Here is a 26,114-nt window from a genome sequence, read left to right on the forward strand (position 1 = left end):
CAGAGAAGAGGCAGTCTAGAAGGTTTCTAGAATGTGTGGAAGACAACTTCCTATCCCAGATGTTACGTGAGCCTACCAGGGGAGCAGCCCTGCTTGACCTGCTGCTCACAAATCGAGAGGGGCTGGTAGGGGATGTGGTGGTTGGAGGCTGCCTGGGGTCCAGTGACCATGAAATTATAGAGTTTTCAATACATGGAGAAACCAGGAGGGGCATCAACAGAACCTCCACACTGGACTTCCGAAGGACAAACTTCAGCCTATATAAGGAACTAACTCAGCAAGTTCCTTGGGAAAGAGCCCTTAAAAACAAAGGGGTCCAGGAAGGTTGGACCTACTTCAAGAAAGAACTCCTAAAGGCACAGGAGCAGGCTGTGCCGTTGTGCCGGAAGTCGAGCCGACGAGGGAGGCAGCCAGAGTGGATGGGCAAGGAGCTGCTGAAGGAATTAAAGATTAAAAAGAGAGTGTATCACCTTTGGAAAACAGGAAAAGTTCAAGGAAGTTGCTAGGTCTTGTAGAAAAAAAGTTAGAAAGGCAAAACCCCATCTAGAGCGTAGGCTGGCCACAGCTGTCAAGGAAAATAAAATATGTTTCTTTAAAAATATGAATGGCAAGAGAAGGGGCAAGGACAACCTCCTGTCCTTGTTAGATAGAGAGGGGAATATAGTGACAAAGGGTGAGGAAAAGGCAAAGGTGCTTAACACCTTCTTTGCCTCAATCTTCAATAGTGGGACAGGTTGTCTCCAGGACAGCTGGACTCCTGAACTGGCAGATGGAGTCAGGGACCAGTATAGTACCCCTGTATTCCATGAGGAAGAAGTGAGGGGCCTGCTGAGACATTTGGATCCTCACAAGTCCATGGGACCAGATGGGATCCATCCTAGGGTGCTGAGAGAGCTGGCAGATGAGCTGGCCAAGCCACTCTCCATCATTTACCAATAGTCCTGGCTCACTGCAGAGGTCTCCAAAGAGTGGAAGCTGGCCAATGTGATACCCATTCACAAGAAGGGTCATAAGAAGGAGCCAGAAAACTACAGACCTGTCAGCCTGACCTCAGTGCCAGGCAAGGTCATGGAACAGGTCATCTTGAGTACAATCACAAAGCACCTACAGGATGGCCAAGGGATCAGGCCCAGCCAGCATGGGTTTAGGAAGGACAGATCCTGTCTCACCAACCTAATCTCCTTTTATGATCAGCTTACCTGCCTGGGGAATGTGGGGCAAGCTGTGGATGGAGTCTACCTGGACTTCAGCAAAGCCTTTGACACTGTCTGCCAAAAGAAGCTCCTAGCCAAGCTGGCAGCTCATGGCTTGGACAGATTCACTCTGTGCTGGGTCAGGAACTGGCTGGATGGCCGAGCCCAGAGAGTGATGGCGAATGGTGCCACATCCAGTTGGCAGCCAGTCACTAGTGGTGTTCCCCAAGGATCAGTGCTGGGCCCAGTCCTGTTCAACATCATTATTGATGATCTGGGTGAGGGGATTCAGTCCATCATCAGTAAGTTTGCAGATGACACCAAGCTAGGGGCAGATGTTTATATGTTGGATGGTAGAAGAGCCCTGCAGAGGGACCTGGACAGGCTGGATGGGTGGGCAGAGGCCAGTGGGATGAGATTTAACAAGGCCAAGTGCAGGGTTCTGCACTTTGGCCACAACAACCCCAAGCAGCGCTACAGGCTGGGGATTGAGTGGTTGGAAAGCAGCCAGGAAGAAAGGGACCTGGGGCTACTGGTAGACAGTAGGCTGAAGATGAGCCAGCAGTGTGCCCAAGTGGCCAAGAGATCCAATGGCATCCTGGCCTGCAGCAGGAACCATGTGGCCAGTAGGACAAAGGAGGTTATTCTTGCCCTGTGCTCAGCACTGGTCAGGCCACACCTTGAGAACTGTGTCCAGTTCTGGGCCACTCAATTCAAGAGAGATGTTGAGGTGCTGGAACGTGTCCAGAGAAGGGTGACAAAGCTGGTGAAAGGCTTGAAACACAAACTCTATGAGGAGAGGCTGAGGGAGCTGGGGTTGTTTAGCCTGGAGAAGAGGAGGCTCAGGGGTCACCTCATTGCTGTCTACAACTACCTGAAGGGACATTGTAGCCAGGTGGGGGGTGGCCTCTTCTTCCAGGCAACCAGCAATAGAACAAGGGGACACAGTCTCAAGTTGTGCCAGGGAAAGTATAGGCTGGACGTTAGGAGGAAGTTCTTCACAGAGAGAGTGATTTCCCACTGGAATGGGCTGCCCAGGGAGGTGGTGGAGGCACCGTCCCTGGAGGTCTTCAAGAAAAGATTAGATGAGGCACTTAGTGCCATGGTCTAGTTGACTGGATAGGGCTGGGGGATGGGTTGTACTGGATGATCTTCGAGGTCTCTTCCAATCTGGTTGATTCTATGATTCTATGATCTTGAGCACCAGAGAAAACCCTAAGCTGCAGCCTGCCCAGCCACCCATATCACCTGCTTGCCTGCCACATGCCAAAGGGACTCGTCCCTTATAAAAGCAGCCTGTGAGTAAACCTGACAAATCTAACTTAAAAAGTCTCTGTAAAAGTTCTTGTGTTAGCTGCCTTGTTTAGCGCCCATAAAATCCCCTAGAGGGCAAGCAGCATGTGCTAGTTTGAAGCAAGCTGGAATGTTTTGGTAAAAGAACTAGATAACGGGCAGTGAAATGAAAACAATTGATGTCAACTTCTCTCACAGTCTCGCTGAGAACTCTGGGAAGAAGAAAGACTTTTTCTCCATTTTGCTTCACTCTTGCTTTTGCCTTAGACCGAGACACATCTCATTAACCCTGCTCCCACTAACCTTGCTCCCTAACCTCTTGGCTGCACCTCTATTCTTCCTGAGAACTGGGGTAAGGTTGAGAGGGCCGGGGGGAGTTGTTGGGGTGGTTTGAGAGCCCCTCCTGGGGACTCATGTTTCTGGGAGGGGAGTTGTGCTTTTGTATTGTTTATCCTTTGTATATTTCTGTATATAATTGTATATAACTGTATATATTGTAAATAGCTGCTTGTAAATTCTGCTAGCTGTAAATAAATTGCTTCATCTATATTCCCAGAGGCCGTCTGAGTTAGCTGGGGCAAATTCAAAAGTGTGGGGGGGCGGAGTAACCCCCAAACCATCACACAGCATTACTGCCATGAGTCTCTTTCCGGTTTAAGTATTCTCTTTCTAGTTTAGATTCCTGTTTGATTTTCTGGTTATGCTTTGTTGCGGAAGGCAATTAATTGATGTGAGATTTTATTTTCCAAAATTAATATTGTTTATTAATTTTAATATTTTGAACTCTTGCCACCCCCAACCACTAATTTTAATAATATTTCATTTCTTACATGGTTGTGGAAACATTCTATGGATAATATCCAGATCTAGTAATAGCCAGCTAAATATTTGAACAATAATTGAACTGGAAGAGAAGGTTCCTGCGGGCAAATGCCTCTTACGGTCAGTATGCCGCTTGCCCAGTAGATGGGCTCAAGCTCTTTCTGCTCTGTGACAGAAGGCAATAAAGCATTACAAAGAGGCATTTAAGCATTTACTCACAAATTATTATTATTACCCTCACGGGGGCTAGCTACAGTCCAGACAGTGCCCATACACTTTCAGGGGATTCTGTCTTGTTGGATGTTGAGACTTGAATCTTCCCAGCTTCTGGGGAAAGAATGCAGACAATCTCTGGCCTTGTCTCCTGGCTTCTTCTGGACAATTTGTATGTATGTTCAGGAATTCTAAGCAGGACCTTCAGGCGCAGAAGGCAGATGTTGCGCAGTCTCAGAATGATGTCACGCTGGCCACACAGGCCGTTTGTGTGCAGACATCCAGGGTCAGCTCCTGGTAACTCACGGCAGTGGAGTTTACCAGACAAGAAATAAGGCAGTGTGTAATTGCAGCATGGCTGGGCACAGCAGAGAGAGCGGGGCAAAGAGCAGGGAAGCAAAGCAGCAAAGCAAAAGCATGTTGTTCACTTGTGTATCTCCTTTTATCAATGTGGGCTGAGATTGCCCTTTGCACACAAGAATAGCCAATCAGGATGACAGTTAGCCAAACCATGCCATGTCAGGCAAAGCCACAGGCTTGCTTTTACTTAATTTGGGAAAAGCTCAGGCCTTGCACTAGGCAGGCACAAGCTAAGTGTGTGTACCTTACACCACAGGACCCCCTGGGCAGGCCAGACTCAGTGGCTACAGGTTCTTTTGTGTCCGTTTCCTGGGCTTGCCTCACTGGTGGAGCAGAAAAACATGTGCAAGGCAGGACATGTATAAGCCTATTTTGGGCCTGTCAGGCCTACCACAACATACTTAAGCTGTTTAAAACTTCTGTTCCCTGTGTAAATAACCACAACTGTGCATCTGTGCCTTGTAAATAAGTTCCTGGTGAGCTTTTGTTTTAATAATTTTTTTCCATAGTCTTATTAATATTTTCACCTGATTATTAATGTTGAAACTTCATATCATAACACTGCTAGAGACACAACAACCTGCAGCAGGAACTATATATTATGTCAGTTCATTTTCACCTTCTTTCAAAGGAAGATAAAACATAAAAAATGTTTGCATGGTTTCTGTAGGATCAACCCTAGTGCTTTTCTATTGTGCAATATAACCAGCGATAGTGATGTAGTATAGAAAATTGAAATAAAGGTTTTAGTATACCAACAAAGGTATGCTAAATGTACTTTTTTTTTTCTAAATTCAAGAAAAGTATGAAGTGTAGATTTTAGTGGGAAATGCTATTATTTAATAATATAGAAGATGTTTTGTTTGTTAAAGCATGAAATAGATACTTCATCCTAAAATTCTGTTGTGATCTTATACAATCACTTAGGCTCTCTGAATTTATTCCATGCAGACTATTATGTTTGCTATTACTGTCTGGTGTGGTATCCAGCAAAAAGTCCTGTGAACTATGATCACATTGCTAATATTTTTATATTGTTTAGATCTTTTTTTTGCAGGTAGTGATGGAGTCTAGTGGTGTCCATTTTATAAGGAGCAAGTGGAGGGATGTGAAAATAGAGGAAAGCTTGTTAACTTTATATGCTTACATTTTGCTTTCTCATGTTTTGGGAAAAGCTAATTTTACTTCTAGTCACATTTTTTGAGTTCTATAAAAGATAACACTGAAATACATTTGAACTCTTACAGGGCTCAGTCTGTGTTAAGTATGCTTTGTTTATAAATACTTATAATGAATATTTTGCAGCTGCAGAAGTACTACGTAGCTATAAAGTGGTTCCACCTCTGCTAGAACAAGATACACATCTTCAATTCAATGTTTAGTCCTCTTCTTCCTCTCCCAAACTAAGTATCTTGTGCTGAGCATTTTTGAATTGTTATTATTTAATTTCATTAACTTTTGCTAATAGAGTAAAATGTCTTTAATTCCCAAGCTAGTGGTCATTATATGTTTAAAATGAGAGGGAAACCTTTATGATGATTTCAAATTATAATCTCAGGTACTTTTGATGAAGCAGGTAAAGAGAAACTTCTAAGATTCCAGAATAGTCATAGCTGGGACATCTCATTTGGAGTTCTACAAATGTCTGTGATTTTCCTATTTTCTTTTTTTTTTTTTTCAGTTGGATTCATTTTCTCTTGTGCATGCAACTTCTTGCAGGTTGTTTCTGTCAAGCAAGTTAAAAGGGGAAGAGTAATAGCTCCCTAAGGGCCTGTTCATTCATATATATGTCCCTAACTTTGTCCCATCGGTGAACTCATCTTGTTTTTAGGGCCAAGAGAGCACTGTAAATTAGATTTTAAGTTTGTTTAACATTTCATCTTCCTGCTTGTAGGCTTTGTTGCAATTTAATACCAGCCTTTATGTACCATTCCATAGTTTGAAAAGGAAATTATTAGTAACAGTTGAAATTAAATCTGGTTTTCATACAAAACCAGTTAAAGACAGCATGCCCACATTTACATGTTACCATCCTGGACATATTTAATTAAGCGTGATCCCTGATTATGTGCTTTCTTTCCTAAAACATGACCAAAAAGTTAAATATGAAATAATAACTACCTCACCCATGAATTGTATGATTTGCATAGCAATAAAGCAACCAATCATCATTAAATGCTTCTGTTTTATTAAAGCACTGTTCCAGCATGTTCAACATGTAGACTTCAAGACATGTGCTACAAGTGTAGGTAGTGCAGATGGTTAAGTTGCTACTCCATCCACATCTCTACACTCCGATTCTATGATTCTATGAAAATGACAATGTGTAACTGCTCTTTCTTGCTGAAGATGCCACCTGCTTGAGTTCTTAAGAGTACACAATTTTGTTCCTTTCTTCAGTGCTTCACTGAAGTCAATAGAAATGGAAAGTCAGAAAGTCTTGCATGAGGACCAAGAGATTATCTTGGTAAAAAGAATTTATCAGTAGAAAGAACTCCCTTGTTTTGGTGATTTTTAGAGAAAATCCTGTAAGACCTTTTTGTTCTTTTTTTTCTTAAAAAAAATTTGATGAATGTTTGTCACTAAAATAAGAATGATTCTTACAACGGTTATTCTGTCATGAAAGCAAACAACAAGCAAACTTGACAATGCAAAGTTAGCAAAACCAAAAAGTCTGATCTCCTTTTAATGACAAAGTAGGGAAGTGTGATGGTTTAGGTGTTACTCGCTTCCCCCACACTTTGTAAGTCACCCAGACTAGATTCAGCAGCTCTGGAAATTGAATGAAGCTTTATATTTACAGCTTAGCACAATATACAAGCAGATATTTACAAAATATACAGTTATATACAGAAATATAAAAGTTAAAAAGTAATACAGAAACACAACACCCCTCCCAGAAACCTGAATCCCCAGGAGGGGCTCTCAGCTACCCTTCCACCTTTTTCCAACCCCTCTATCTTACCCAAGACTTTGCCTTATGCCCAAGGAAAACTGGAGGGTCAGCCAAGGGGGTTATGAAGCACATGGATTTAGTCACACAGATGGCAGGTTAGGTTAGAGAGAGAGAGATGCAGCCCACAAAGTCCAGACAGTGACTGCATTATCTATGTTTGTGTTCTTGTTTTTACACATCTCAGCAAGCCTATGAGTGAAGTAGACATCACCATTGTTTCCTTTTCACAGCCTATAATCTAATTCTTCTCACCAGAACATTCTGGCTAACTTCAAACTAGCACAGGAAGAAAGCACAAGAGTGAGATTTCATGCAATCTCACACTACCAGAAAAGAAACTAACTGCATCTGGCATTCATAACTTATTATCATGAAAGTCTCTTAAGCACTTTTTTTTTTTTTTTTTTTTTTTGGGTGTACGTGGCTGTGCAGTATTTCTGTCTTGATAAGGATGCTACTGTTGTATTATCATCACTAGAGTTAAGCACTACATACAGCTTTGTTACTTTTCTAATAGATTCACTGAAATTATGTCATTCTTTCAACTTGAATGTGCCTTGACAGACTTTGGGCAAAAGTCCACTTCATAACTGATCCATATATGCACTTACTGCACTGTAAGATACCTGGCACCAGTGAGACACAAACATTAGTCTTCTGCATAAGTAACATTTCTCAATCCCTATTAAACATTTCAAGATGAATCACATTCATCTTGAGGTGTTTTCCTAGTCTTCTGATGAAAAGAGCAGAATTAAAAGAGGAACAATTTTTTTTAGATATTGACAACCTTATGCTGAAGTTTCATACATAAAAATATTAAGTGAAATATACTTATGTTACAAGCGCTTTCCTTGTTTCATTTGTTATGTCGCATACATAGCTAAATTTTTATATTTCTTTGTATGTCATAACTGACATACATAAGACAGATTTGCTAGTTTTTTTCCAGGACACATATTTTTGTGAATATGTAGGTTATTTGGTGTATCATTTCTAAGTAAAATGGGCTTTTGTGGGGAGAGGAGAGTTACTGGGGGTTTTGGTCATGTTTCCAATGTTTGTTACATCAGAAAACAGGCTATATGTTTGTAGAATTGTTGATATTCTGAAGAAGTTTGGACCAAAAACCTGAAGACTTAGGACTGTGAGCTCATACTTAATTTATTTTTATGGAAGACAATACATTAGCTTCTGCTGTAGAAAACAAAGATAGTAAAAAACAATACTACTGGATGAAGTCTTGAGTGACCTGTTCTAGTGGGAGGTGGCCCTGCTTTGGTGGGCAGTTGGAACTAGATGATCTTTGAGGTCTCTTCCAACCTAAACCATTCTATGATTATGATAAATGAAATTAGTTCCATGAGAGAAAAACAACTTCAGACTGTTAAGTTAGAAAGTTTTCTCTCAGAATTCAGCATCATCCTTGTATAATTTCCTCTCCTTTCCTTCTCCCTTTTCCCACATACAGAAGAAAAGAAAGGCTAACTTTAACCTAGTTTTGCCATTTTATGTAATTTTTTTAAGTGGGGGGTTAATTTTAAGTGCATAGTGATTAATTCTTTCTGATTTCTAAAACTTGTATTTCTGAAGCTTTTCTTCAGGAAATAATTTCAGATCCTTGGTTCTGATTAGCTCAACTTAGAAAAGAAAAAAAAAACCACCTTCCTCCTGTGAGGGGATCTTGTATGTAGAAGTAACAGGATATCTCTGGAGAAAATGCAAAATACAAATAGGGGGAAATTTTAGAAGGAAATTAGTTGCTAATGAATATGATGAATAATTCACAGTGGATGGAGCAGAGCTTTACTTTACATGAAAAAGGTACTCGTGCATCTTTGTGAAGACTAAAAGATGGGATGTGATCATGGACTTATGAAGTGCATTGCAATATGCATGCCAAAATTAATGAATCAATATTAGTGTTCTGATTGCTGCTTTTGATCCAGCAGCTAACAACCAGCCAAGCCTGAGTTTGAACTTTAGCACTTAAGAGATATGAAGCACATTTAGCTTTTCCACAGAGTCTGGACATGTGTGTAGGAGTTGGAAAAGGCTTGATAGTTGAGTTTTTAAAATATGAAGGCAACCTTGTGAAACAGGAGAACTGTTTGTATTAGAGGCAGAATAATATAAAATGCAAACAAATTTCAGCAGATCTGGGGATGTCTGAGAGTCTGAGCCTGGTCCATAATGAAAAGAAGCTAGATCTTTGTGAAAGAAGATTGTCTGCTAGCAGGTTACCCATTGCCCAGGCATTGAGGTGAAGGTATCTGACAGCAGCTGAGGTCCAAATAATCTTATGTCTACACACTTATGTTTAAACCGCAATGTGTATTCAATAATAATGATAAAATTTCTTAAAATATGTCATCTCACTCTTTGATTTTTGCATTGATTTCACCCTCTCCCTTGTTGTCTTGTTTGCTTCTAGATTATTTTTTCCATCCACCTTAGGTTACATAGTAACACAGGCTGCTTACTTAACAATATGTAACATTTATATTTTAGATTTATTAGTTGTCCATAAATAATCCACTTCATAGAAAAATCACAAACATTTTGACTCCTGTGAATGCAATCCAGACGGTTTACTTGTATCTGTTATTTTTGGTTGGATTCAGAATTGATACTGATGTGAATCTGTCTAGATAAAATCCAGACATTTGCAGTGATGTTTTGTACTTAATGAAGTGTTTGGGTTTTTTGATGAGAGTTTTTGCTTTTGTTAAAAAATACTTGGAAGATTTCATATTAGAAAAAGGGCAAGGAGTGACATGCACTTTTTAATCCTAAACGCACCAAGGCAGGCAAAGTTTCTTCCATGGACTTCATTAGACTAGGAGTCAGTCCTGCTGTTTCTTCCAAGTGCTGCTATTTTTGTGGATTTTTTTTTTTGTTTATTCATGTGTTTTGTTTTTGTTGGTGATAGTGTCTTTTGTTTGGTTTCTTTGTGTTGTTTTTGGTTTGGTTTCTTTTGTGTTGTTTTTGGATTTTTTGGTTTTTTTTCTGGTTTTGTGTTGGGTTGGGCTGAGGCTTTTTGGTTTTGTTGATTTTTTTGTTTAGGATTTTTTTCGTTTTTGTTTCTTTCCAATCTTAAACTAGAGGAAGTGAAGAGGAATAAAAAGACCTATTATCATCACTTTATTAGCAAATTAAAACACTGCAATACCTATCATCTAAAACTAAAAAGGCACTTAGTAACAAAATGGCTTGATACTATGAGTTTTAATAGCTGGGTAGATCAATCAGTGTTTCAACAGTCTTGACAAGTTTCTGATTTAGTGGGATGCGCCTGTTTCCAGATATTATTAATTTAAAAGTTGCTAAAGTTTGGCAAGACAAAGCTCAGTCTGGATTTGCCAGGCCAAGAATTTTTTCTCAGTTATGGTAGAAGTGGGCTATTTCGTTCTCTGTAAAAAGGGTCATATTTTCATCAGCTTTTTAGTCCTTTCCTTGACTTGTAGAAAACAAAACAAAAGATGGCAAAGTTATCAGAATCTGCCGATGCAAGCAAGATAAACCAAAGTGAAGATGTTAAATGTGAATTAATGTGTCCTTGGTTAAGATTAATGTTATACTTGATCTTTCCTTTTTCATGACTTTTTAAGATGAATATGTCTTTGATGTCAAGAAGTCAATGTATGATAAGTATATGCAACTAAATAGCAGATATTTTACCAGTTAAATGGAACATCATCAAATATATACATAGTTGTCTCGGTTCTAATTTTAGTTCCCAGAGGCTCAAATATATTTGATAGAACCAATAGCAAATTTATAGAGTGCCCTTCCCTCTTCCCCTTGGTTTGGACTTGATGATCTATGAGGTCTCTTCCAACCTTGATGATACTACGATACTGCGATACTGTGAATTGGATGTAGAGAGAGATAAAGGTAAGGACACCCAAATAAATAATCTCACTCTGATTTGGAAGTTTAAAAAAGAAGAAAAAAAGGTTTAACAAGAAATTAAAAAGGTATCTGAGGTAGGGAAGTTACAAAGGTATAGGAAGGGGAAAATAAATACAGCAAAGGTATAGGGAAGGGAAAACAAATCCAACAAATCTGGTTATGTAACTACAACCCGATTTTGATGGTAATGGGTTTGTCTGCCTCATGGGTGATGGCCACGTGGTAAAACAAAGAGAACCAGGAACAGGATGGTGATACTGGTAAGCAGGGAGGCAGGGAGTGCAGAGAGAGAGAACAGGAAGGGGGACACCTGGTGGTTTTCAGACCCACCCCTGGGGAGAGGTCAAGACCACCAAGGGTCAGGTTCAAGGTCACTCCCCCTGGAGGGTTAACCCTGTACATTCCACCTCTGGATTAGACCATTTCCACCTTCCTTCAAACCAAAGATAGGAAAATGTGTCCATGGATTAAGATTTCTTAAGTCATTCTTGGTCCCTGGCTGTATCCCAAGGTGATGTGCTTCTCCGGTACAGGTTGGTGAGGTGAGGTGTGAGCAGGACAGGAACATGGAGGAAGAATCAGGGAAACAGGAACAGTTATTATGGGAAACTCAGGAAAATCTTTTTCCATCTGGAAGGAAAATATCAGAAACAGTCTTTTGCTGTAGGGCATCAGGGAAAAACAGGTGCAGGGTTCTGTTGGATGCTTTGTTGTGATGCGATGATGTAGAATTCCTCCAGATTGCTGCTTATGTGGTGTGGATACTGTTGGATGTGTTGTGGTGAGGTTGTAACTAGAAAAACAACTTATAGCCTCTTATAACTATTATACAATTATTACACAAGTATTATACAATTATTATTCAACTATGATACAAGATTACATGGAACCAACTCAGAGATTTAGACCTTTTCAGCTAGAGTGAGGTTTCTCTGTGGAACACACTCAATAGTACCAGTTTCAAGCATTACCCGGTATGTGTGTCCAGGACCCTCTGCAGATACCACTCCTTTGATAAGTTTGCCCCCACCAGAAGCAGGAGCAACCCACACAGATTTCTCTGGTAGATTCCTTTCAGAGACTGCAGGGACTCCATCTCCCTCAACTATGGGCAGTAGGACAAACTGAGCAAGACCAGCTCTGTTGACTGATCCCCTGCTGTTCACCAGCCAGGTGGCTTCTGCTAGGTGATTCTCCCAGTTTTTGAAAGTTCCACCCCCCATAGCTTTCAGGGTGGTTTTTAGCAGGCCATTGTGATGCTCTATCTTTCCTGCAGCTTGTGGGTAGTATGGGATATGGTTAACCCATTCTATCCCATGCTCTTTTGCCCAGCTGCTTACAAGGTTGTTCTTGAAATGGGTCCCAGTGTCTGATTCATTTCTCTCTGGGGTACCATGTTTCCACAGGATGTGACTCTGCAGACCCAGAATGGTGTTACGGGCAGTAGCATGAGGTACTGGGTAGGTTTCCAGCCACCAAGTGCTTCCCTCCACCATGGTTAACACATACTGTTTGCTGCCACAAAATTGAGGCAGAGTGATGTAATCGATCTGCCAGGCCTCACAATACTTGTATTTTGACCACTGTCCCCTGTACCACAGAGGCTTCATGCGCTTAGCTTGCTTTATGGCAACGCAGATATCACAGTCATGGATAACCTGAGCTATGGCATCCATGGATACATCCACAGACCTGTTACGTGCCTATTGGTATGTGGCATCTCTTCTTTGGTGGCCAGAAGAGTCATGTGCCCACCGATCTAAGAAGAGTTCCCCTTTGTGTTTCCAGTCCAGGTCTATTTGGGAGATGTGGGCAGCCAAGTCAGCTTGGTGGTTGTGCTGTTGTTCTTCAGTGGCTCTGCTCTTGGGGATATGAGCACTGATGTGTCTGATTTTAACTGGTAGCTTGTCCAGGCATGCAGAAATGTCTTGCCAGAGGTCAGCAGCCCAAATAGGCTTCCTCTTTCTCTGCCAGTCATTTTGGCTCCATTCCTTTAGCCACCCCCATAAGGCGTTTGCTACCATCCATGAGTCGGTGTAAATGTAGAGCACGGGCCACTGTTCTCATTCTTCAATGTCCAGGGCCATCTGGATGGCTTTTACCTCAGCAGATTGGTGTGATTCACTTTCTCCATCTCTTGTCTCTGCAACTCTGTGCGTAGGTTTCCAGACAGTAGCCTTCCATCTCTGCTTGCTGCCTACAAGACAGCAGTATCCATCTGTGAACAGAGCATATGCCTTTTCCTCATCAGGAAGGTTACAGTATGGAGAGGCTTCCTCTGCATGGGTCACTGTCTTCTCTTCTGCTGGCTTTCCAAAGTCAGTGCCCTCTGGCCAGTTTGTGATGACTTCCACAATGCCAGGGTGCTCAAGGCTCCCTGTTCTAGCTCTCTGAATTATTAGAGCCACCCACCTACTCCAAGTGGGATCTGTGGCATGGTGTGGAGTTGAACCCTTCCCTTTAAACATCCAAGTTAGGATTGGAAGCCTTGGAGCTAAAAGGAGTGGTGACTCCATCCCAGTTACTTCAGAATTGTCTCCAACTCCCTCATAGGCAGCTAGGATTTCCTTCTGTGTGGGGGTATCATTGGCCTCTGAACCTTTGTACGCCTTGCTCCAGAACCTGAGTGGCCATCCTCATGTTTCACCAGGAGCTTTCTGCCATATGCTCCAGCTAGGACCATTCTCACCAGCTGCTGTATAGAGAACATTCTTAATCTCTTGAGCTGGTTCAAACTTGTCCCAAGGCTATGGCATGGACCACCTCTCATTTGATTTGGTTGAACGCCACCTGCTGTTCAGGTCCCCACTCAAAGTTATTTCTGTTTCTTGTGAAGTCAAGGAGAGGTTTCACAATTTGGCTGTACCTGGGAATGTGCATCTTCCAAAAGCGCACAGACCCAAGGAAGGATTGTGTCTGATTCTGGTTAGTGTCTTCCACCATAGTGGCTACCTTATTCACCACATCCATGGAGTTGGCCATCCTGCAGTCAAACTCCCAGAAACTGGTTTTCTTTGGCAGGCCCTTTCATTTTCCTTCTCTTAATGGCAAAACCAGTATCCAAAAGGATATTAATGATCTTCTCACCTTTCTCAAAGACCTCCTCTGCTGTCTCACCCCATACAATGATGTCATCAATGAATTAGAGGTGTTCAGGATCTCCACCCTTCTCCAGTGTGGTCTGGGTCATGCTGTGGCAGATTGTAGGGCTGTGCTTCCACCCTTGAAGTAGTCTGTTCCAGTGGTACTGGACTCTTTTCCAGGTGAAGGCAAACCGAGGCCTACATTCCTCTGCAATGGGGATGGAGAAGAAGGCATTAGCAATGTCAATTGTGGCATACCACTTGGCCTCCTTCAACTCCAGTTCATACTGGAGCTCCAGTGTATCAGGTACAGCTGCGCTGATTGGAGGAGTCACTTCATTCAGGCCACTGAAGTCCACAGTCAATCTCCATTCCCCATTCTCCTTTTGCACCGGCCATATCATGCTTTTGAAGGGTGAGTGGCTCTTGCTGATGACAAGCTCCTGCTCCAGGTGGTGAATCAGCTGGTGTATGGGCAGCAGGGAGTCTCAATTGGTGCGGTATTGCCTGCGATGTATGATTTGAGAAGCAATGGGTAACTTAACATCCTCCACCTTGTGGGTACCAACCATGGAAGGGTCATCTGACAAGCCAGGCATGATAGACAGCTGCTCTTTATCGGCAGTCTCTACAGCTGCTATGCCAAATGCTCACTTGTTCTCTTTTGGGTTTTTAAAATACCCTTCCTGCAGAAACTTGATCCCCAGGATGCAAGGTTCATCAGGACTAGTCACTATGGTGTGCTTCTCCCACACATTCCCAGTGAGGCTTATCTCAGCCTGCAGTACAGTCAATTCTTGTGACCCACCTGTGACTCTGGAGATTGTGATAGTTTCTGTCCTCCTATGGCTGGAGAGTGTCAGAGTGTATTGGGCACCAGTGTCTACCAAAGCTTGGTACTTCTTGGCTTCCGAAGTGCCAGGCCATTTCACAAACACATCCCAATATACTCTGTTGTTGTCCCTGTTCTCTGCCTGGCTGGAGACAGGGCACCTCTAATGCTGAGCACTGTGACCACATGAGGCACATGGACCTGAATTAGTGGCAGGACTACCCTTTAGGTGAGAGGGTTGCCTGTGGGACACTGGGGCAACTCCTCTTCTGGAGTAGTTATTCCCTGTGTTTGACCCCTGCAGTTCCCTCACTCTGGCCTATAAAGCTGAGGTGGGCTGGCCATGCCATTTATCCGTGTTTTTCCCGTGTTCACACAGTGTTCTCCACAGTGATCTCCTAGGTGTCCCCTGTCTGGTTTGGACTGGTCTCCTTTTGAGGAGGAGGAGGAGTACAGCGATGTGTGTTTCTAACAGCTGAGACCTGTACCCATTCAGAAGGTGAAGAGGAATTGTGCTCTGCCTTCTGCAGAGACAGAGGCCTTAAGCTCATTCATCTCTCGTGTAAGAGTTTCCACAGCTGATATCAAGGCCTTTCTGGAGGCACTGTCTTCAAACTGCCTCAGATCATTAACAAATTCCCAGACAGTTGGAAGATTGTTCAGGACTCTGCCCAAAAGCAGCCCTATCAGTGTGTGTGTGTATGGGGAAGGGGCACCTTGGGTCAATTTCTTGAAGAGGGTAGGCTTCGCAGAGACATCGTAAGGGTCCAGAGGCATTTGTCTATCTCCATAGATTATATCTTGTACAGCCATTTGCCTCAAGTACATGATCTCCTGTTCCATATTTGCCTACTTAAAAGGGTGAAAGATCATGTCATCCTTGGTGTGGTACCTGTGTCTCACAGCTGTGAAGAGTCTGGCCCAAAGTGTGTGCCATCCAGCCTTCTGTTATGGAGGGGTTTCTCTTATTCCTTCCTTATTAGGGGAAGGTGAGAAATTAATTTGAGGCAGTATTATTTTTTTATAAAATGATTTATTAAAATTAATATTTACAAATTTGTACCACCCCCAACCACTATGTAATCAAGTTCGTTATGCAAGGTTATGAAAACAATAGGGATATATTTACAGGGATTGGATTATTAAATGGAAATATCAAATTATCAACAACTATAGACAGAGAGAAAGATTCCCTTAGGCTTAATGCCTCTTAACAACTATACTGTTGTCCAGCAAGGGCTGAAACTGTGTCTGCTCTTAAGACAGAGGTAACTTACTTTACAAAGGAATTAAAGCTTGCTTAGATGTGTTGCTCTTAAGTATTAATTATTAATCATCAGTCACCCTCCCGGGATTGTGTCACAGCGTGTGCCCAGTATTCGGGTCTTGGTGAGGCTGCAATCTGACCCAGCTTGCAGGAGAATGACAAGTGTTCCCAGTCTCTGGGGTAAACAGGATTTCTCTGACCTTCTCTCCTGGTGAAGTGGTCTCTGCCTTGGTTCTGCTGCTTCTGGATGCCGTGTGTGTCCAGGGATGATCAGCTGGCAGGATTTCCAGGTGCAGGAGGAGGATTTGTCCGTGCAGTCTCTAGCACAGTCATCTGTACAGCTAGCAGGCTGTGTTTGTAGGTTAGCAGACAGTCTGAAAGGTCTGCTGGGTCTGGATCTTTCCAGGCTTACAGGACAGCTGGCAAGCAGGGTCTGCCAGGCTGCAGGGAGACTTGAGCTCCATAGATAAATGCAAGATAGCAAGCTAGTATGTACGGCTGCTCTAGGTTTAAGCAGGGGGCTCTCGGCTCCCCAGATATGTATTAGGTGTAAGCATGCATGCGCTCTGCTTCTCAAAGGGTTCGCAGACAGCTTAACTGCACCTTGAGATCAATTTGAGAGGGCTGAGCCTCAGTAATGTTTGCAAGAGAGTGAGTGATTCTGTGTCTAGGCCATGCAAGCAGGTCAGGGCAGCAGGGTGCTGCTATGTGGATCAGAGAGCTGAGTCTGAACAGCTAAGTCTGGACCTCTGAATGCTCTGAACACTCTGAACACATGGTGCTCCTTTGCACCTCTCTTTATAGACTCTGAGCCAAGATTCGTGGCTCATTTGGCCATCTAAAGTGTCCAATCAGGCTGGCAGTAAGCCAAACCTTACCTTAATAGGCAGTAGCTGTTTGCCTGGACCTTCCCAATAGGGGATCACCTGAGCGAGCCCCAGGGATACACGGACTGGGCGTGTGTGTGTTACACAACCTGTTTACTGCCATAGGTCCCTGTCAGAAAAACATGTCCAGGCATGTAGAGGCATAGGGAGGCCTCAGTTTTGGAACTGCTGCCCCTCCAACACACCCACCCCTGGGGCGGGGTCAAGCCCACTGAGGGTCAGGTTCAAGGTCACTCCCCCTGGAGGATTAACCCTGTACAATAGTTCTGAAGGAAAGCAGTACTGAAAATCATATCAGTAGTGAAACCAGAAGAAAAGAACTGCTACTTACGACAAACCTGAAATACTGCTTCAGCAACCCAAGCCACTGTTGTGTTGCCAACTGAGGAACATATTTCTGTCTTTTTGAAAACAATGGTAAAAATCCCACTCAGTTTGGCTTGAGAAGAAATTTAGCCATACTGGTTTTGCACAAATCTAATAAATCAGCTATTTTTTTGTCTAAATTAGAGTAGTCTCAGGACTTATATATGCTTGTTGGCAAGAACTGGACAGTTGTGTTTCACACGATGTTGATTGCCTGGTGAGTAATGTGTTCCAGCTGCAGCATCTCCTGCCTGCTACCACATTCGTTATTGGAGAAGGAGAGAAAAAGTGATAAATAATTCTTAAGCCTATGTTACTCCAACCAAGGATTTTCCTACATTGAGGGAATACACAGCTTTTCTAAATGTCCATTTATTCCATTTATTCTGTTGTTGTGTGAGGCTGGACGTGATCCAGAAAATCAGCCTTTTGGGGTTTGGCTGCAGCTTTAACATGGTTAAGTGCTAGCTCTTACATTCAGGCAGCTCACTGTGTTTGTAAAACAAGTTTTTATTGCATTAAAATAGTGGACTTCAAATATAACTAAATATTTTTAAATTGTTTTGAATATACATGAAATTCAAAGTCTTTTTAAAAAGTAAGAACTCCGGTAAATTGATTAATATGTTGAAAGCAACACATTAGGCACTGACAGAGAAATGTGGGATAACTTATGGTATGTTAGTTTTACATTCCCCACATAAATGGAGAAATTCAGTCTTTAGGGCTGTGATAACTTTAAAAACAATGATATTTCTCTCCTCAAACCAAAACAATATCTCCAATGATCATTTTCAGAAAAATGTACAAATGTTGCAATTCCTAATTTTTTACAAAATCACTTTTCTGTTTTGGTACAGTAACAGTAACTGACTATGGACGGAGGATAGCTAAAGACTTCCCTGGATCTGTTTGTTCAGGCTTGAATTCAGGGTGATGGTAGTGCCTAATGATGTAGCAAAGCACTTGAAAGTACACAACTGTAATCTTATGAAAATCAAAAGGGTATAGACACGTAGCAGAATTGCTAACCACAGAGACTGAAAAATCATGAGTGAGGTTGCTAAAAACTGAGACAAAACCAATCCACCTTCCTATAAATCTTGCATGGAAATGGTGGGATCATCAGTACAGTCACACCAACACTCCTCCACCCTCTTTTTAAGCTTGTCTCTATTTTGCTTACAGATTTCTAACTTGAGAAGTCACTCCTTCAGCTTTCTCTATATTGTTGTGAGAGAAAACAAAGTTTTTGGATTTGTTGATAGATGAAATTAGATTGCTATTCCCCATGCTTAAGCAATTGGGCTCAGAGATGGTACAAAGCATCCTTTGTTTCTTAGTCACAATGAAGTAGTAAGTACTGGTGATGATTTATAAATTAAATGTGTACCATTTGATTGATTGGTGAACTATATAACCTTAAAGTCACAACTAGGTGAAATATTCAGAGTGGGAGATCCAGTAGTGATGGGTTAAAAAAACAAGAAGCATTTGAACATGTCTTTGAAGCATGCATTCCTTACATAAAATATCAGGAACTTAGTGAGTTGTGTTTTATTATTCCATCACACCTCTACAGGACATCCTAAGTCAACTAGCTTTCCCATGCTCAGTGTGGATGTGGTTATAATCTTTCTACTTCCAAACAGATCTAAAGGGATATTTAGATTTTGAGGATTTTTATTAACTATTCATTTTGATGTTGTGTTTATCATTATTTGCATCACTGTCATTCTTAGGAGCTCCAAGTATAATCCGTTAGCATGTTTTTCTAGATGCAGAAAAAAAACAACCTTTAAAAGTGTATGCAAAAAGTACGTGAGGAAGACAACACTGAGACCAGGAGAGAGAAGAGTACAGACAAAATGTGGAACAGACATGTTTGGAGTGATTATCATAGTTTCTGGTAGAGAAAGAGTTTTTTTAGGTTGTTATAGCTATCAGGGCCTAGGTGATACTTCAAAGAAGGCATTTTGAAGGTGTTTATAATGAATATCTTGCAGATAAGACATTAGAAAATTCCCAGATGCCTTTATTCTCGCTCTGCATTTTTGTTCTCTTACCAAGACTATCAAAGCAACTGTTTTGCTTGTAGAAGCAAATTACTTACAGATATCTGGACGAATCCCTAACTGACCTGACTGATTCTGTCATGACCCTCTGTGAACCACTGTAAGCTGCAGATCTGCAAACTGGCTACAAGAAGACCCTTGAGGATCCAACATCATAGACTGTTAACCTGAGGCTGCACAACAGCTAAGGGGTTACTACTATATTGAGGCTGCCACAGTCTCTATCTGGGAAGCAAAATTCCATCTACTATTAGGTGGCTATTAGGCATTTTGCTCCCATGGAGTAGGTGGTGATGGTAGGTATAACCCTAAAATATGTCTCTGTAGCTTTCCATATGTCATATATATCATGAGAAGACTAGATAATTCATCTGAAATTGTTTTTATTTTGAAGAGGAGAATTTCACTAGAGTAGCAAAACTAAGTAATGGCACATGAGGAAATTACACTTAATAGCTGACTTGACACAGAAAGGGTTTTCCTGTGTTTAAGATGAAGATCTTTTGATAATGAGAAATACTGTGGCATTCTATTCCATCTATCTTGAACATGCTGAAGAAGAGGGAAGATCTTCAGCTAAGTCAGCGTTTATGTGATAGTTCTGATTAGATTTCTGATCAGACTTTCGTTTAGACCAAGGAGATAGAGATGTACTTTGCTGTTTGCTTGCCTACGCATCCTTTTCTTTTCTTTCTTTTTTTTTTTTTATTTGCCTTAGACTGTAGCACCTGTATTAAACTGCTGTCTTAAGATACTGCAGAAGATTTAACAAGACTTGTACCCCAACAAAAAGAGTCTTTTTAAAACACAGGAGTTTCAGCTCTTTTAATAAAAGTAACAGAATACTGATTTATAAACTGTTCTGAGTATCTCTAGTATGGGTGTTATTGTTGTACCTTCTGTTTCTTTATTGCTGATGAAGTTGTATTTGAGTTGTATTTAATTCCTTTTAGCTACATTTAAAAAAAGAAATAATTGTAGGATGATTGTATGACCAATTAATGTGATCTGTTCGTGACAGAACAAAGGTTTATCAAAAGCTCTCATGGTAAAGAAATTGGTTTTCATTTTCAGGTACCATGATCAACAGGATGTTACTAGCAACTTCCTTGGAGCAATGTGGTTGATTTCAATAACTTTTCTATCCATTGGATATGGCGACATGGTACCTAATACATACTGTGGGAAAGGAGTCTGTTTACTCACTGGAATCATGGTGAGTGTTTCTGAATTTATTAACTGGATATGAGATTAAGTTTGTTGCAATTAGTCCCAAAATTTGTGATAGTCCTAAAGGTTTATAGAGTCTTTCATTCCTGGTGATGGCATGGAGGGTTTTTTATCTAATTTAGAAAGAATTTAACTATATAATGAAATACAGATAAACACAGATAAACAAAATTCACTCTGATATAACCTGCAGCTTCAAAATCTCAGCAGAGTCTTCCATTAAATGTTAAACTATCATATAATCTCAGTTATCTTTGGACATACGTAATTAGACCTGTACTAATAACAAATCTCCAGCTCTGGATTTTGTTTCTTAAAGTTGTTACTCACAGACAAAAACTTCAATGATGGCTGATCTCCTAAAGCATTTTGCTCAAGCTTAGTTTTCTATTTTGTTTCTTGTAAGTCTAATAATATACTATTCATAGCATTCTGTTGCTTTAGGTGGATTTATATAGAGCAGTTTTTACTGTAAAAGTTTCTGTTGCCATAAATACAATGCTACAGTTGTTAGTATCTGTATGTTTGGTATACATTTATTACTGTATTTCATGTCTGGCTTTAATTTTATTGTATTGCACCATTTGGTTGAAGTCATTGTAATGTCTGGGAAATGCATGTATCAGGAAAAGGAAAATAGAACAGCTCCTGACTCTGCCACTTTTATTTCTGTTGACTCCAATGTAAATGTCTCAGTGAAGGAGAAGGCCAGAAAAAGCATCATATGTACAAGTATATACAATAAGATACATACTTTTATTCTGAGGTTTTGCCTTGATTATAAGTAATGCAGCTCAAACATCTACTTCTGTTAGAACAGGTGGATTTGGTTCATAGCTGAAAGAAAATGTTTGAGTTTTTTTAAACATCTGACAAGGTTCAGGTTATTGACCTTTACTGAGAAAGACTTCCCGTGCATTTTGCTGATGGTGACAAATCCATACCTCCTCAAATACAGAGTTTGCAGTGCAGTTGGAAGGTGCAGTCTGAAAGCAGATGGCATGGCTCAAAATACTTTTTCCATTAGCTAATCTCAAATCTGCCATCATCTGGAGTATTTACCTTTGTTTCTCTTTGTGAGCTGGATTTTGATGGCAGAGAGAATAAAAGATGATTGTAAGTTCATTAGGGAAAAAGGAGGACAAACTGTATATTGCCATGGAGATGCACAGAATGGGGACAGAACACTGTTATAAAGCTTTCCTTCTTCCTATCCACAGTTTGGAAATAAGAAGCAAATTTTTGAAGACACAGATAGAATAGAATTTTGCTCACTGAAATTGTTAAATACTTTTGGGCATTCCATTATGAAAAAAAAAAAAAGTAGCAGAAATCTAGGACATTCAAAGCCCTGCAGAGTATGTTAAATATAATATTGATACTAATCATCTATGGATTTGGTACTCCTATTGCTTTTGTGCTACTGCAAATGGTAGCAGCATCTGGACTGTTATTTTGAGTGGTTGTGGGTAGGGTTATGATGTTACTATGATAAAAACATGTTAAAATAATGAAAATGGAGTCCATGTTATTGCAAATGTTATTCTACTTGCCTGTGAATGAGCCACACAGAAGTTGAAATTATATAATTGTCATTTTGCTTATGACAGCACAATTTGAATTCAGATACAAAATTATTTATGGCAATTGGTTCTATTGCTTTGATAAAAAACTAAAGTATTGATTAATACTTATATTTTGCATGCATGGCATTTCTTTTTCACAACTGAAATAAGATTCTGTTGAAAATTAAACTTGTAAACAGTGTGGATGATACTCACCTTTATGTCTTTGATTCTTATTTATGATTAAAAGTCCTGAAGTTGACTTAGAAAAAAACCTCAATCAGAATCTCCTGATATTGTGTTTGGGATAAATGCCTCCAGATACAGAAACCATTCTTAACCAAAAAATAAGCCAGATATCTAGTGTGTGATAATAGATAAAACAGTATTGAAGGCCTGGCCTCTAATTACTTTTTCAAGGACATCATCAATTTGGCTTTGGCAAAGACATGAAATGACACAGTGAACATAATAAAGAACTATCTTCTGGCCTAATTTTCAATGTAACAAAGCTTTCAGGTCTTGAATATAATTATTTAAAACCAGCTCCTCTTCTGAAACTTGTACAGTAATTAATTGATGAAGTTTTTTGGGGACAGATAAGATTCTAAAAGGAAGATATGTAACAGATTTTTTATTTTAGTAGGAGTGGTTGATGGTCTAATTAAAAGGTAATTGCTGAATGAATGTAAAAAATACAATGAAAGGGCGTGTGTGGTTTTGAAAAAGCAGTTCCCTAGCATCTGAAGTAGCAAATGCATTGTTGTATTTGTGTCATGAATGCAAAATACCACTGATTTTTTGCTTTTGGGTAAGGTCACTGTTAAAAAGGGCAGAAGGAGAATAAATACAATCCTTCGTGAATACAAGAATAGCTACACAGATCACTGAAAAGTCAATAATGGCTTTGCAAAGTTGGTTGCCCATGGAGGACTTTCATACTGTCTTGACCCAAGTGAAGGGAGAATGCAGGTGTTCTGGCTGCCTTCCCTCTTCTGCCTCAGGAGTTGCTTCCTATGTGATGGATGTCAGACTGCTCAAGCTGAATGCTGTGTTATGCTCCAGTCTGGGAAGCACCATTTATGCAGTCTGCTGATGGCATTAATTTGTGTTGGCTATTGAAGCTGCAGCTACTGCAATCCTAAGCACTGGTTCAATTGACATCTTTTTAATCCTGCAAAAGCACATTGCTGGAAAATAGAAACATCTTTATATATATTTAGATTATTCCCAAAGGAAAAAAGGCCTTGAAAATGGGTAAAAGGAAGAAGTCCAATTAATGTCTTATTATTTTTTTTAATTGCAGACAGAATAGGAAAATAGTGAAAAAATAGGTATTATCGTATTTTACTTTTTTATCTTGCAAGACACTTAAATATGTGATTTTGATTTAATTAAAATACTGACATATCTCAATACAGAGTTGGTAGCATGGATTAATGTAGAGATGCTTTACAGACAGGCGAGTGGAACTGAACTTTTGTATACATGGAAGATAAAATAATGACATTTCATTCTTCCTACTCCAAATATAAAGATTTCTTGCAAGGTTTCAGACTCTTTTCTTCTTACATCCAGCATTATTTGGTGAGCTAGTGCATTTATTTTATGATACAAAGCTGACTGCCAACAGTTAGAAACAAAAATGCAGAACTAGTAAGTCAAACTGACTTGATTACTATAAAATGGGTTAAGTTGCAATTGTCTTGTCACAGGATGCATAAGGTGGTTAGATTGGATGAATTAAGTGGAATAGCTATTATTTAGGAATGTCTTCCTCATTAATGCTGTAAGTGCAGATTAAATGCTTCTGTTACAGAAATGATCTCCAAAGAGATTTCTAGTTTGAAGCTAGCTGGAATATTTTGGTGAGAAGAATTTGATTATAGGCTGTGAAAAGGAAACAACAGTGATGTCTACTTCACTCGTAGGCTTGCAAGAACACAAATATAGATAACAGAGTTGCTCTCTGTCTCTGGCTGCTTGCACTTCTCTTTAACTTGCTGTCTGTGTAACTAATCCTTCTGCTTCCTACTCCTCCTGGCCGATTCTCCAAAATCATCTTGAATGTAAGGCAAAGTCTGGGATAAGGTAGAGGGGTGGAAAGGAGGTGGAAAGGTGGTTGGGGCCCCTCCTGGGGCCTCTGATTACTGGGAGGGGTGTTGTGTTTCTGTATTACCTTTTTAACTTGTATATTTCTGTATATAGCTGTATATATTGTAAATACCTGCTTGTATATTGTGCTAAGCTCTAAATATAACACTTAATTATTTAATTTCCAGCTCAGCTGAATCTAGTCTGGGTGATTTTATTAAGAGTGGGGAGCGGGGAGGTAACACCCAAACCATCAAAGAGATCATTAAGCTTGTGAAAGAACCAAGCTGATTAATAAAGTTTCCTAAATTTGCATCATAGAACTGGATCATCATAGATGTTTAGTTTGGAAAACTTTAGATAGTACTTTTTAACTATAGGATTTGAACACCATGAGTGGAGGTGAAGAATACTTTTTAGAGTAGTCACAATGAAATCATTGTGCACAATCTGGCCTTAGGGATGCCAGGATTTATTAGTCCTAAATTGTGAATCAAAATTAATCAGATCTGATTTGAAAGCTTTTTTCATGCTGCAGTTTTTAATGTCTGTGTGAAAGTTTGCATTTAGTTCAGAAGAATCACTGTTCCTTTCCTGTGCATCATGGAAAAAAAGTGACAAGTATGACGTGTTTCTGCTTTGATAATAAGGAACTATTCATCTAAGGGTACATTGTTTGTGTATACAGATTTATCTCATCCTGGTCTTAATAAAGAGTAAATAGAACTAGGTACAAGAAGAATGTGGCACCTAGAGTAATATTATTTTTTAAGCACTTCATTTTTGTTGGTAGCAAAATCTTAACTGTAACATCTTGGATATTTAACATATTTACTGGATTGTAAGGAAAAAAAAAAAAAAGAAAAAAATAGATTCTAACTGCATAGTTAACAGTGGCTAGAGATCATGTGCTCTCAACACAGGAAGGACTTGGACCTGATGGAGTGGGTCCAGAGGAGGGCCATGAAAATGATCAAGGGCTGGAACACCCCTTCTGCCAGGACAAGCTAAGGGAGTGGGAGTTTTTCAGCCCAGAAAAGAGAAGACTTCTGGATTGGAATAATCCTTGTTGTCAGTACAGAATGGGAAATGAGGTGATAGAAAGTGGAAAAGAACTTGGGAGTTCTGGTGAATGAGAAGCAGGACATGATATAGGATGTGCTTGCAGCCAAGAATGCCAGTTACAGCCTGAGCTGTATCAAAAGAAGCATACCCAGAAGATTCAGAGAGGTGATTCTGCCACTCTGCTCTGGTAGGACCTCACCTGAAGTACTGTGTTCAGTTCTAGTGCCCTCACACCATGTATGCCAACACAACAACATGGACCTGATTGAGTGGGTCCAGAGGAAAGCCATGAAAATGACCAGGGGGATGGAACACCTCTCCTATAAGGATAGACTGAAAGAACTGGCATGGTTCAGCCTTCTAGTAACTGCAGGGGGCCTACAAGAAGGCTGGAGAGAGACTGTTTATAAAGGCCTGTAGTGATAGGATGAGAGGCTTGGTTTTAAATGGTATTAAATTAGAGAAGAGCAGTTTCAGATTGGATGTTAGGAGGAAGTTTTCATGCAATATAAGCAATCTCAGAATTCAGAAGATAATTCGTGTTTGTTACTTCTAATATACTACAACTTAACAGGGCAATATGTTGAGCAGAAATATAATATCACAAATAAAGTTAATGATGCTTGTATTACCAGAGGTGAAGCTACTAACATTTGGGCTGCTCAGATATTCTTTGTCTCCTTTCCTATTTTTGTTTTGGGATTATTTTATGGTGATGGCTCATTTCAATTAAACTTCTAACTGATGTAAAGGAATATAAATGATCAAAATAGAATTGAGAGGCTGCCAGAGTGATCACTAAAGTTGTGACAGAGTGGTAGTCTGAAATGTGAGAGAATGACAGCGACTGTCTTTTGAATAAAAAAAAATCTCATGGAAGGAGATTCTTAGAATTAAG

General features: G+C 40.4%; 1 protein-coding gene across 3 annotated transcripts in view; it reads left to right on the forward strand.

Moving 5' to 3' along the window:
* Positions 1 to 26,114, forward strand: part of KCNN2 (potassium calcium-activated channel subfamily N member 2) — a 107,645-nt gene that overhangs the window by 56,313 nt on the left and 25,218 nt on the right. For all 3 annotated transcript variants that reach the window (XR_010309099.1, XM_064176585.1, XM_064176586.1), the window contains exon 4: positions 20,337 to 20,478. Coding sequence is in view for 2 of the 3 variants with exons in the window: in XM_064176585.1 (XP_064032655.1) it covers positions 20,337 to 20,478 (142 nt within the window). In the remaining variant the exon portion in view is untranslated. The remainder of the gene's footprint in view (positions 1 to 20,336; positions 20,479 to 26,114) is intronic.

This window comes from Pogoniulus pusillus, chromosome Z (assembly GCF_015220805.1).
Source record: "Pogoniulus pusillus isolate bPogPus1 chromosome Z, bPogPus1.pri, whole genome shotgun sequence".
NCBI lineage: Eukaryota > Metazoa > Chordata > Aves > Piciformes > Lybiidae > Pogoniulus > Pogoniulus pusillus.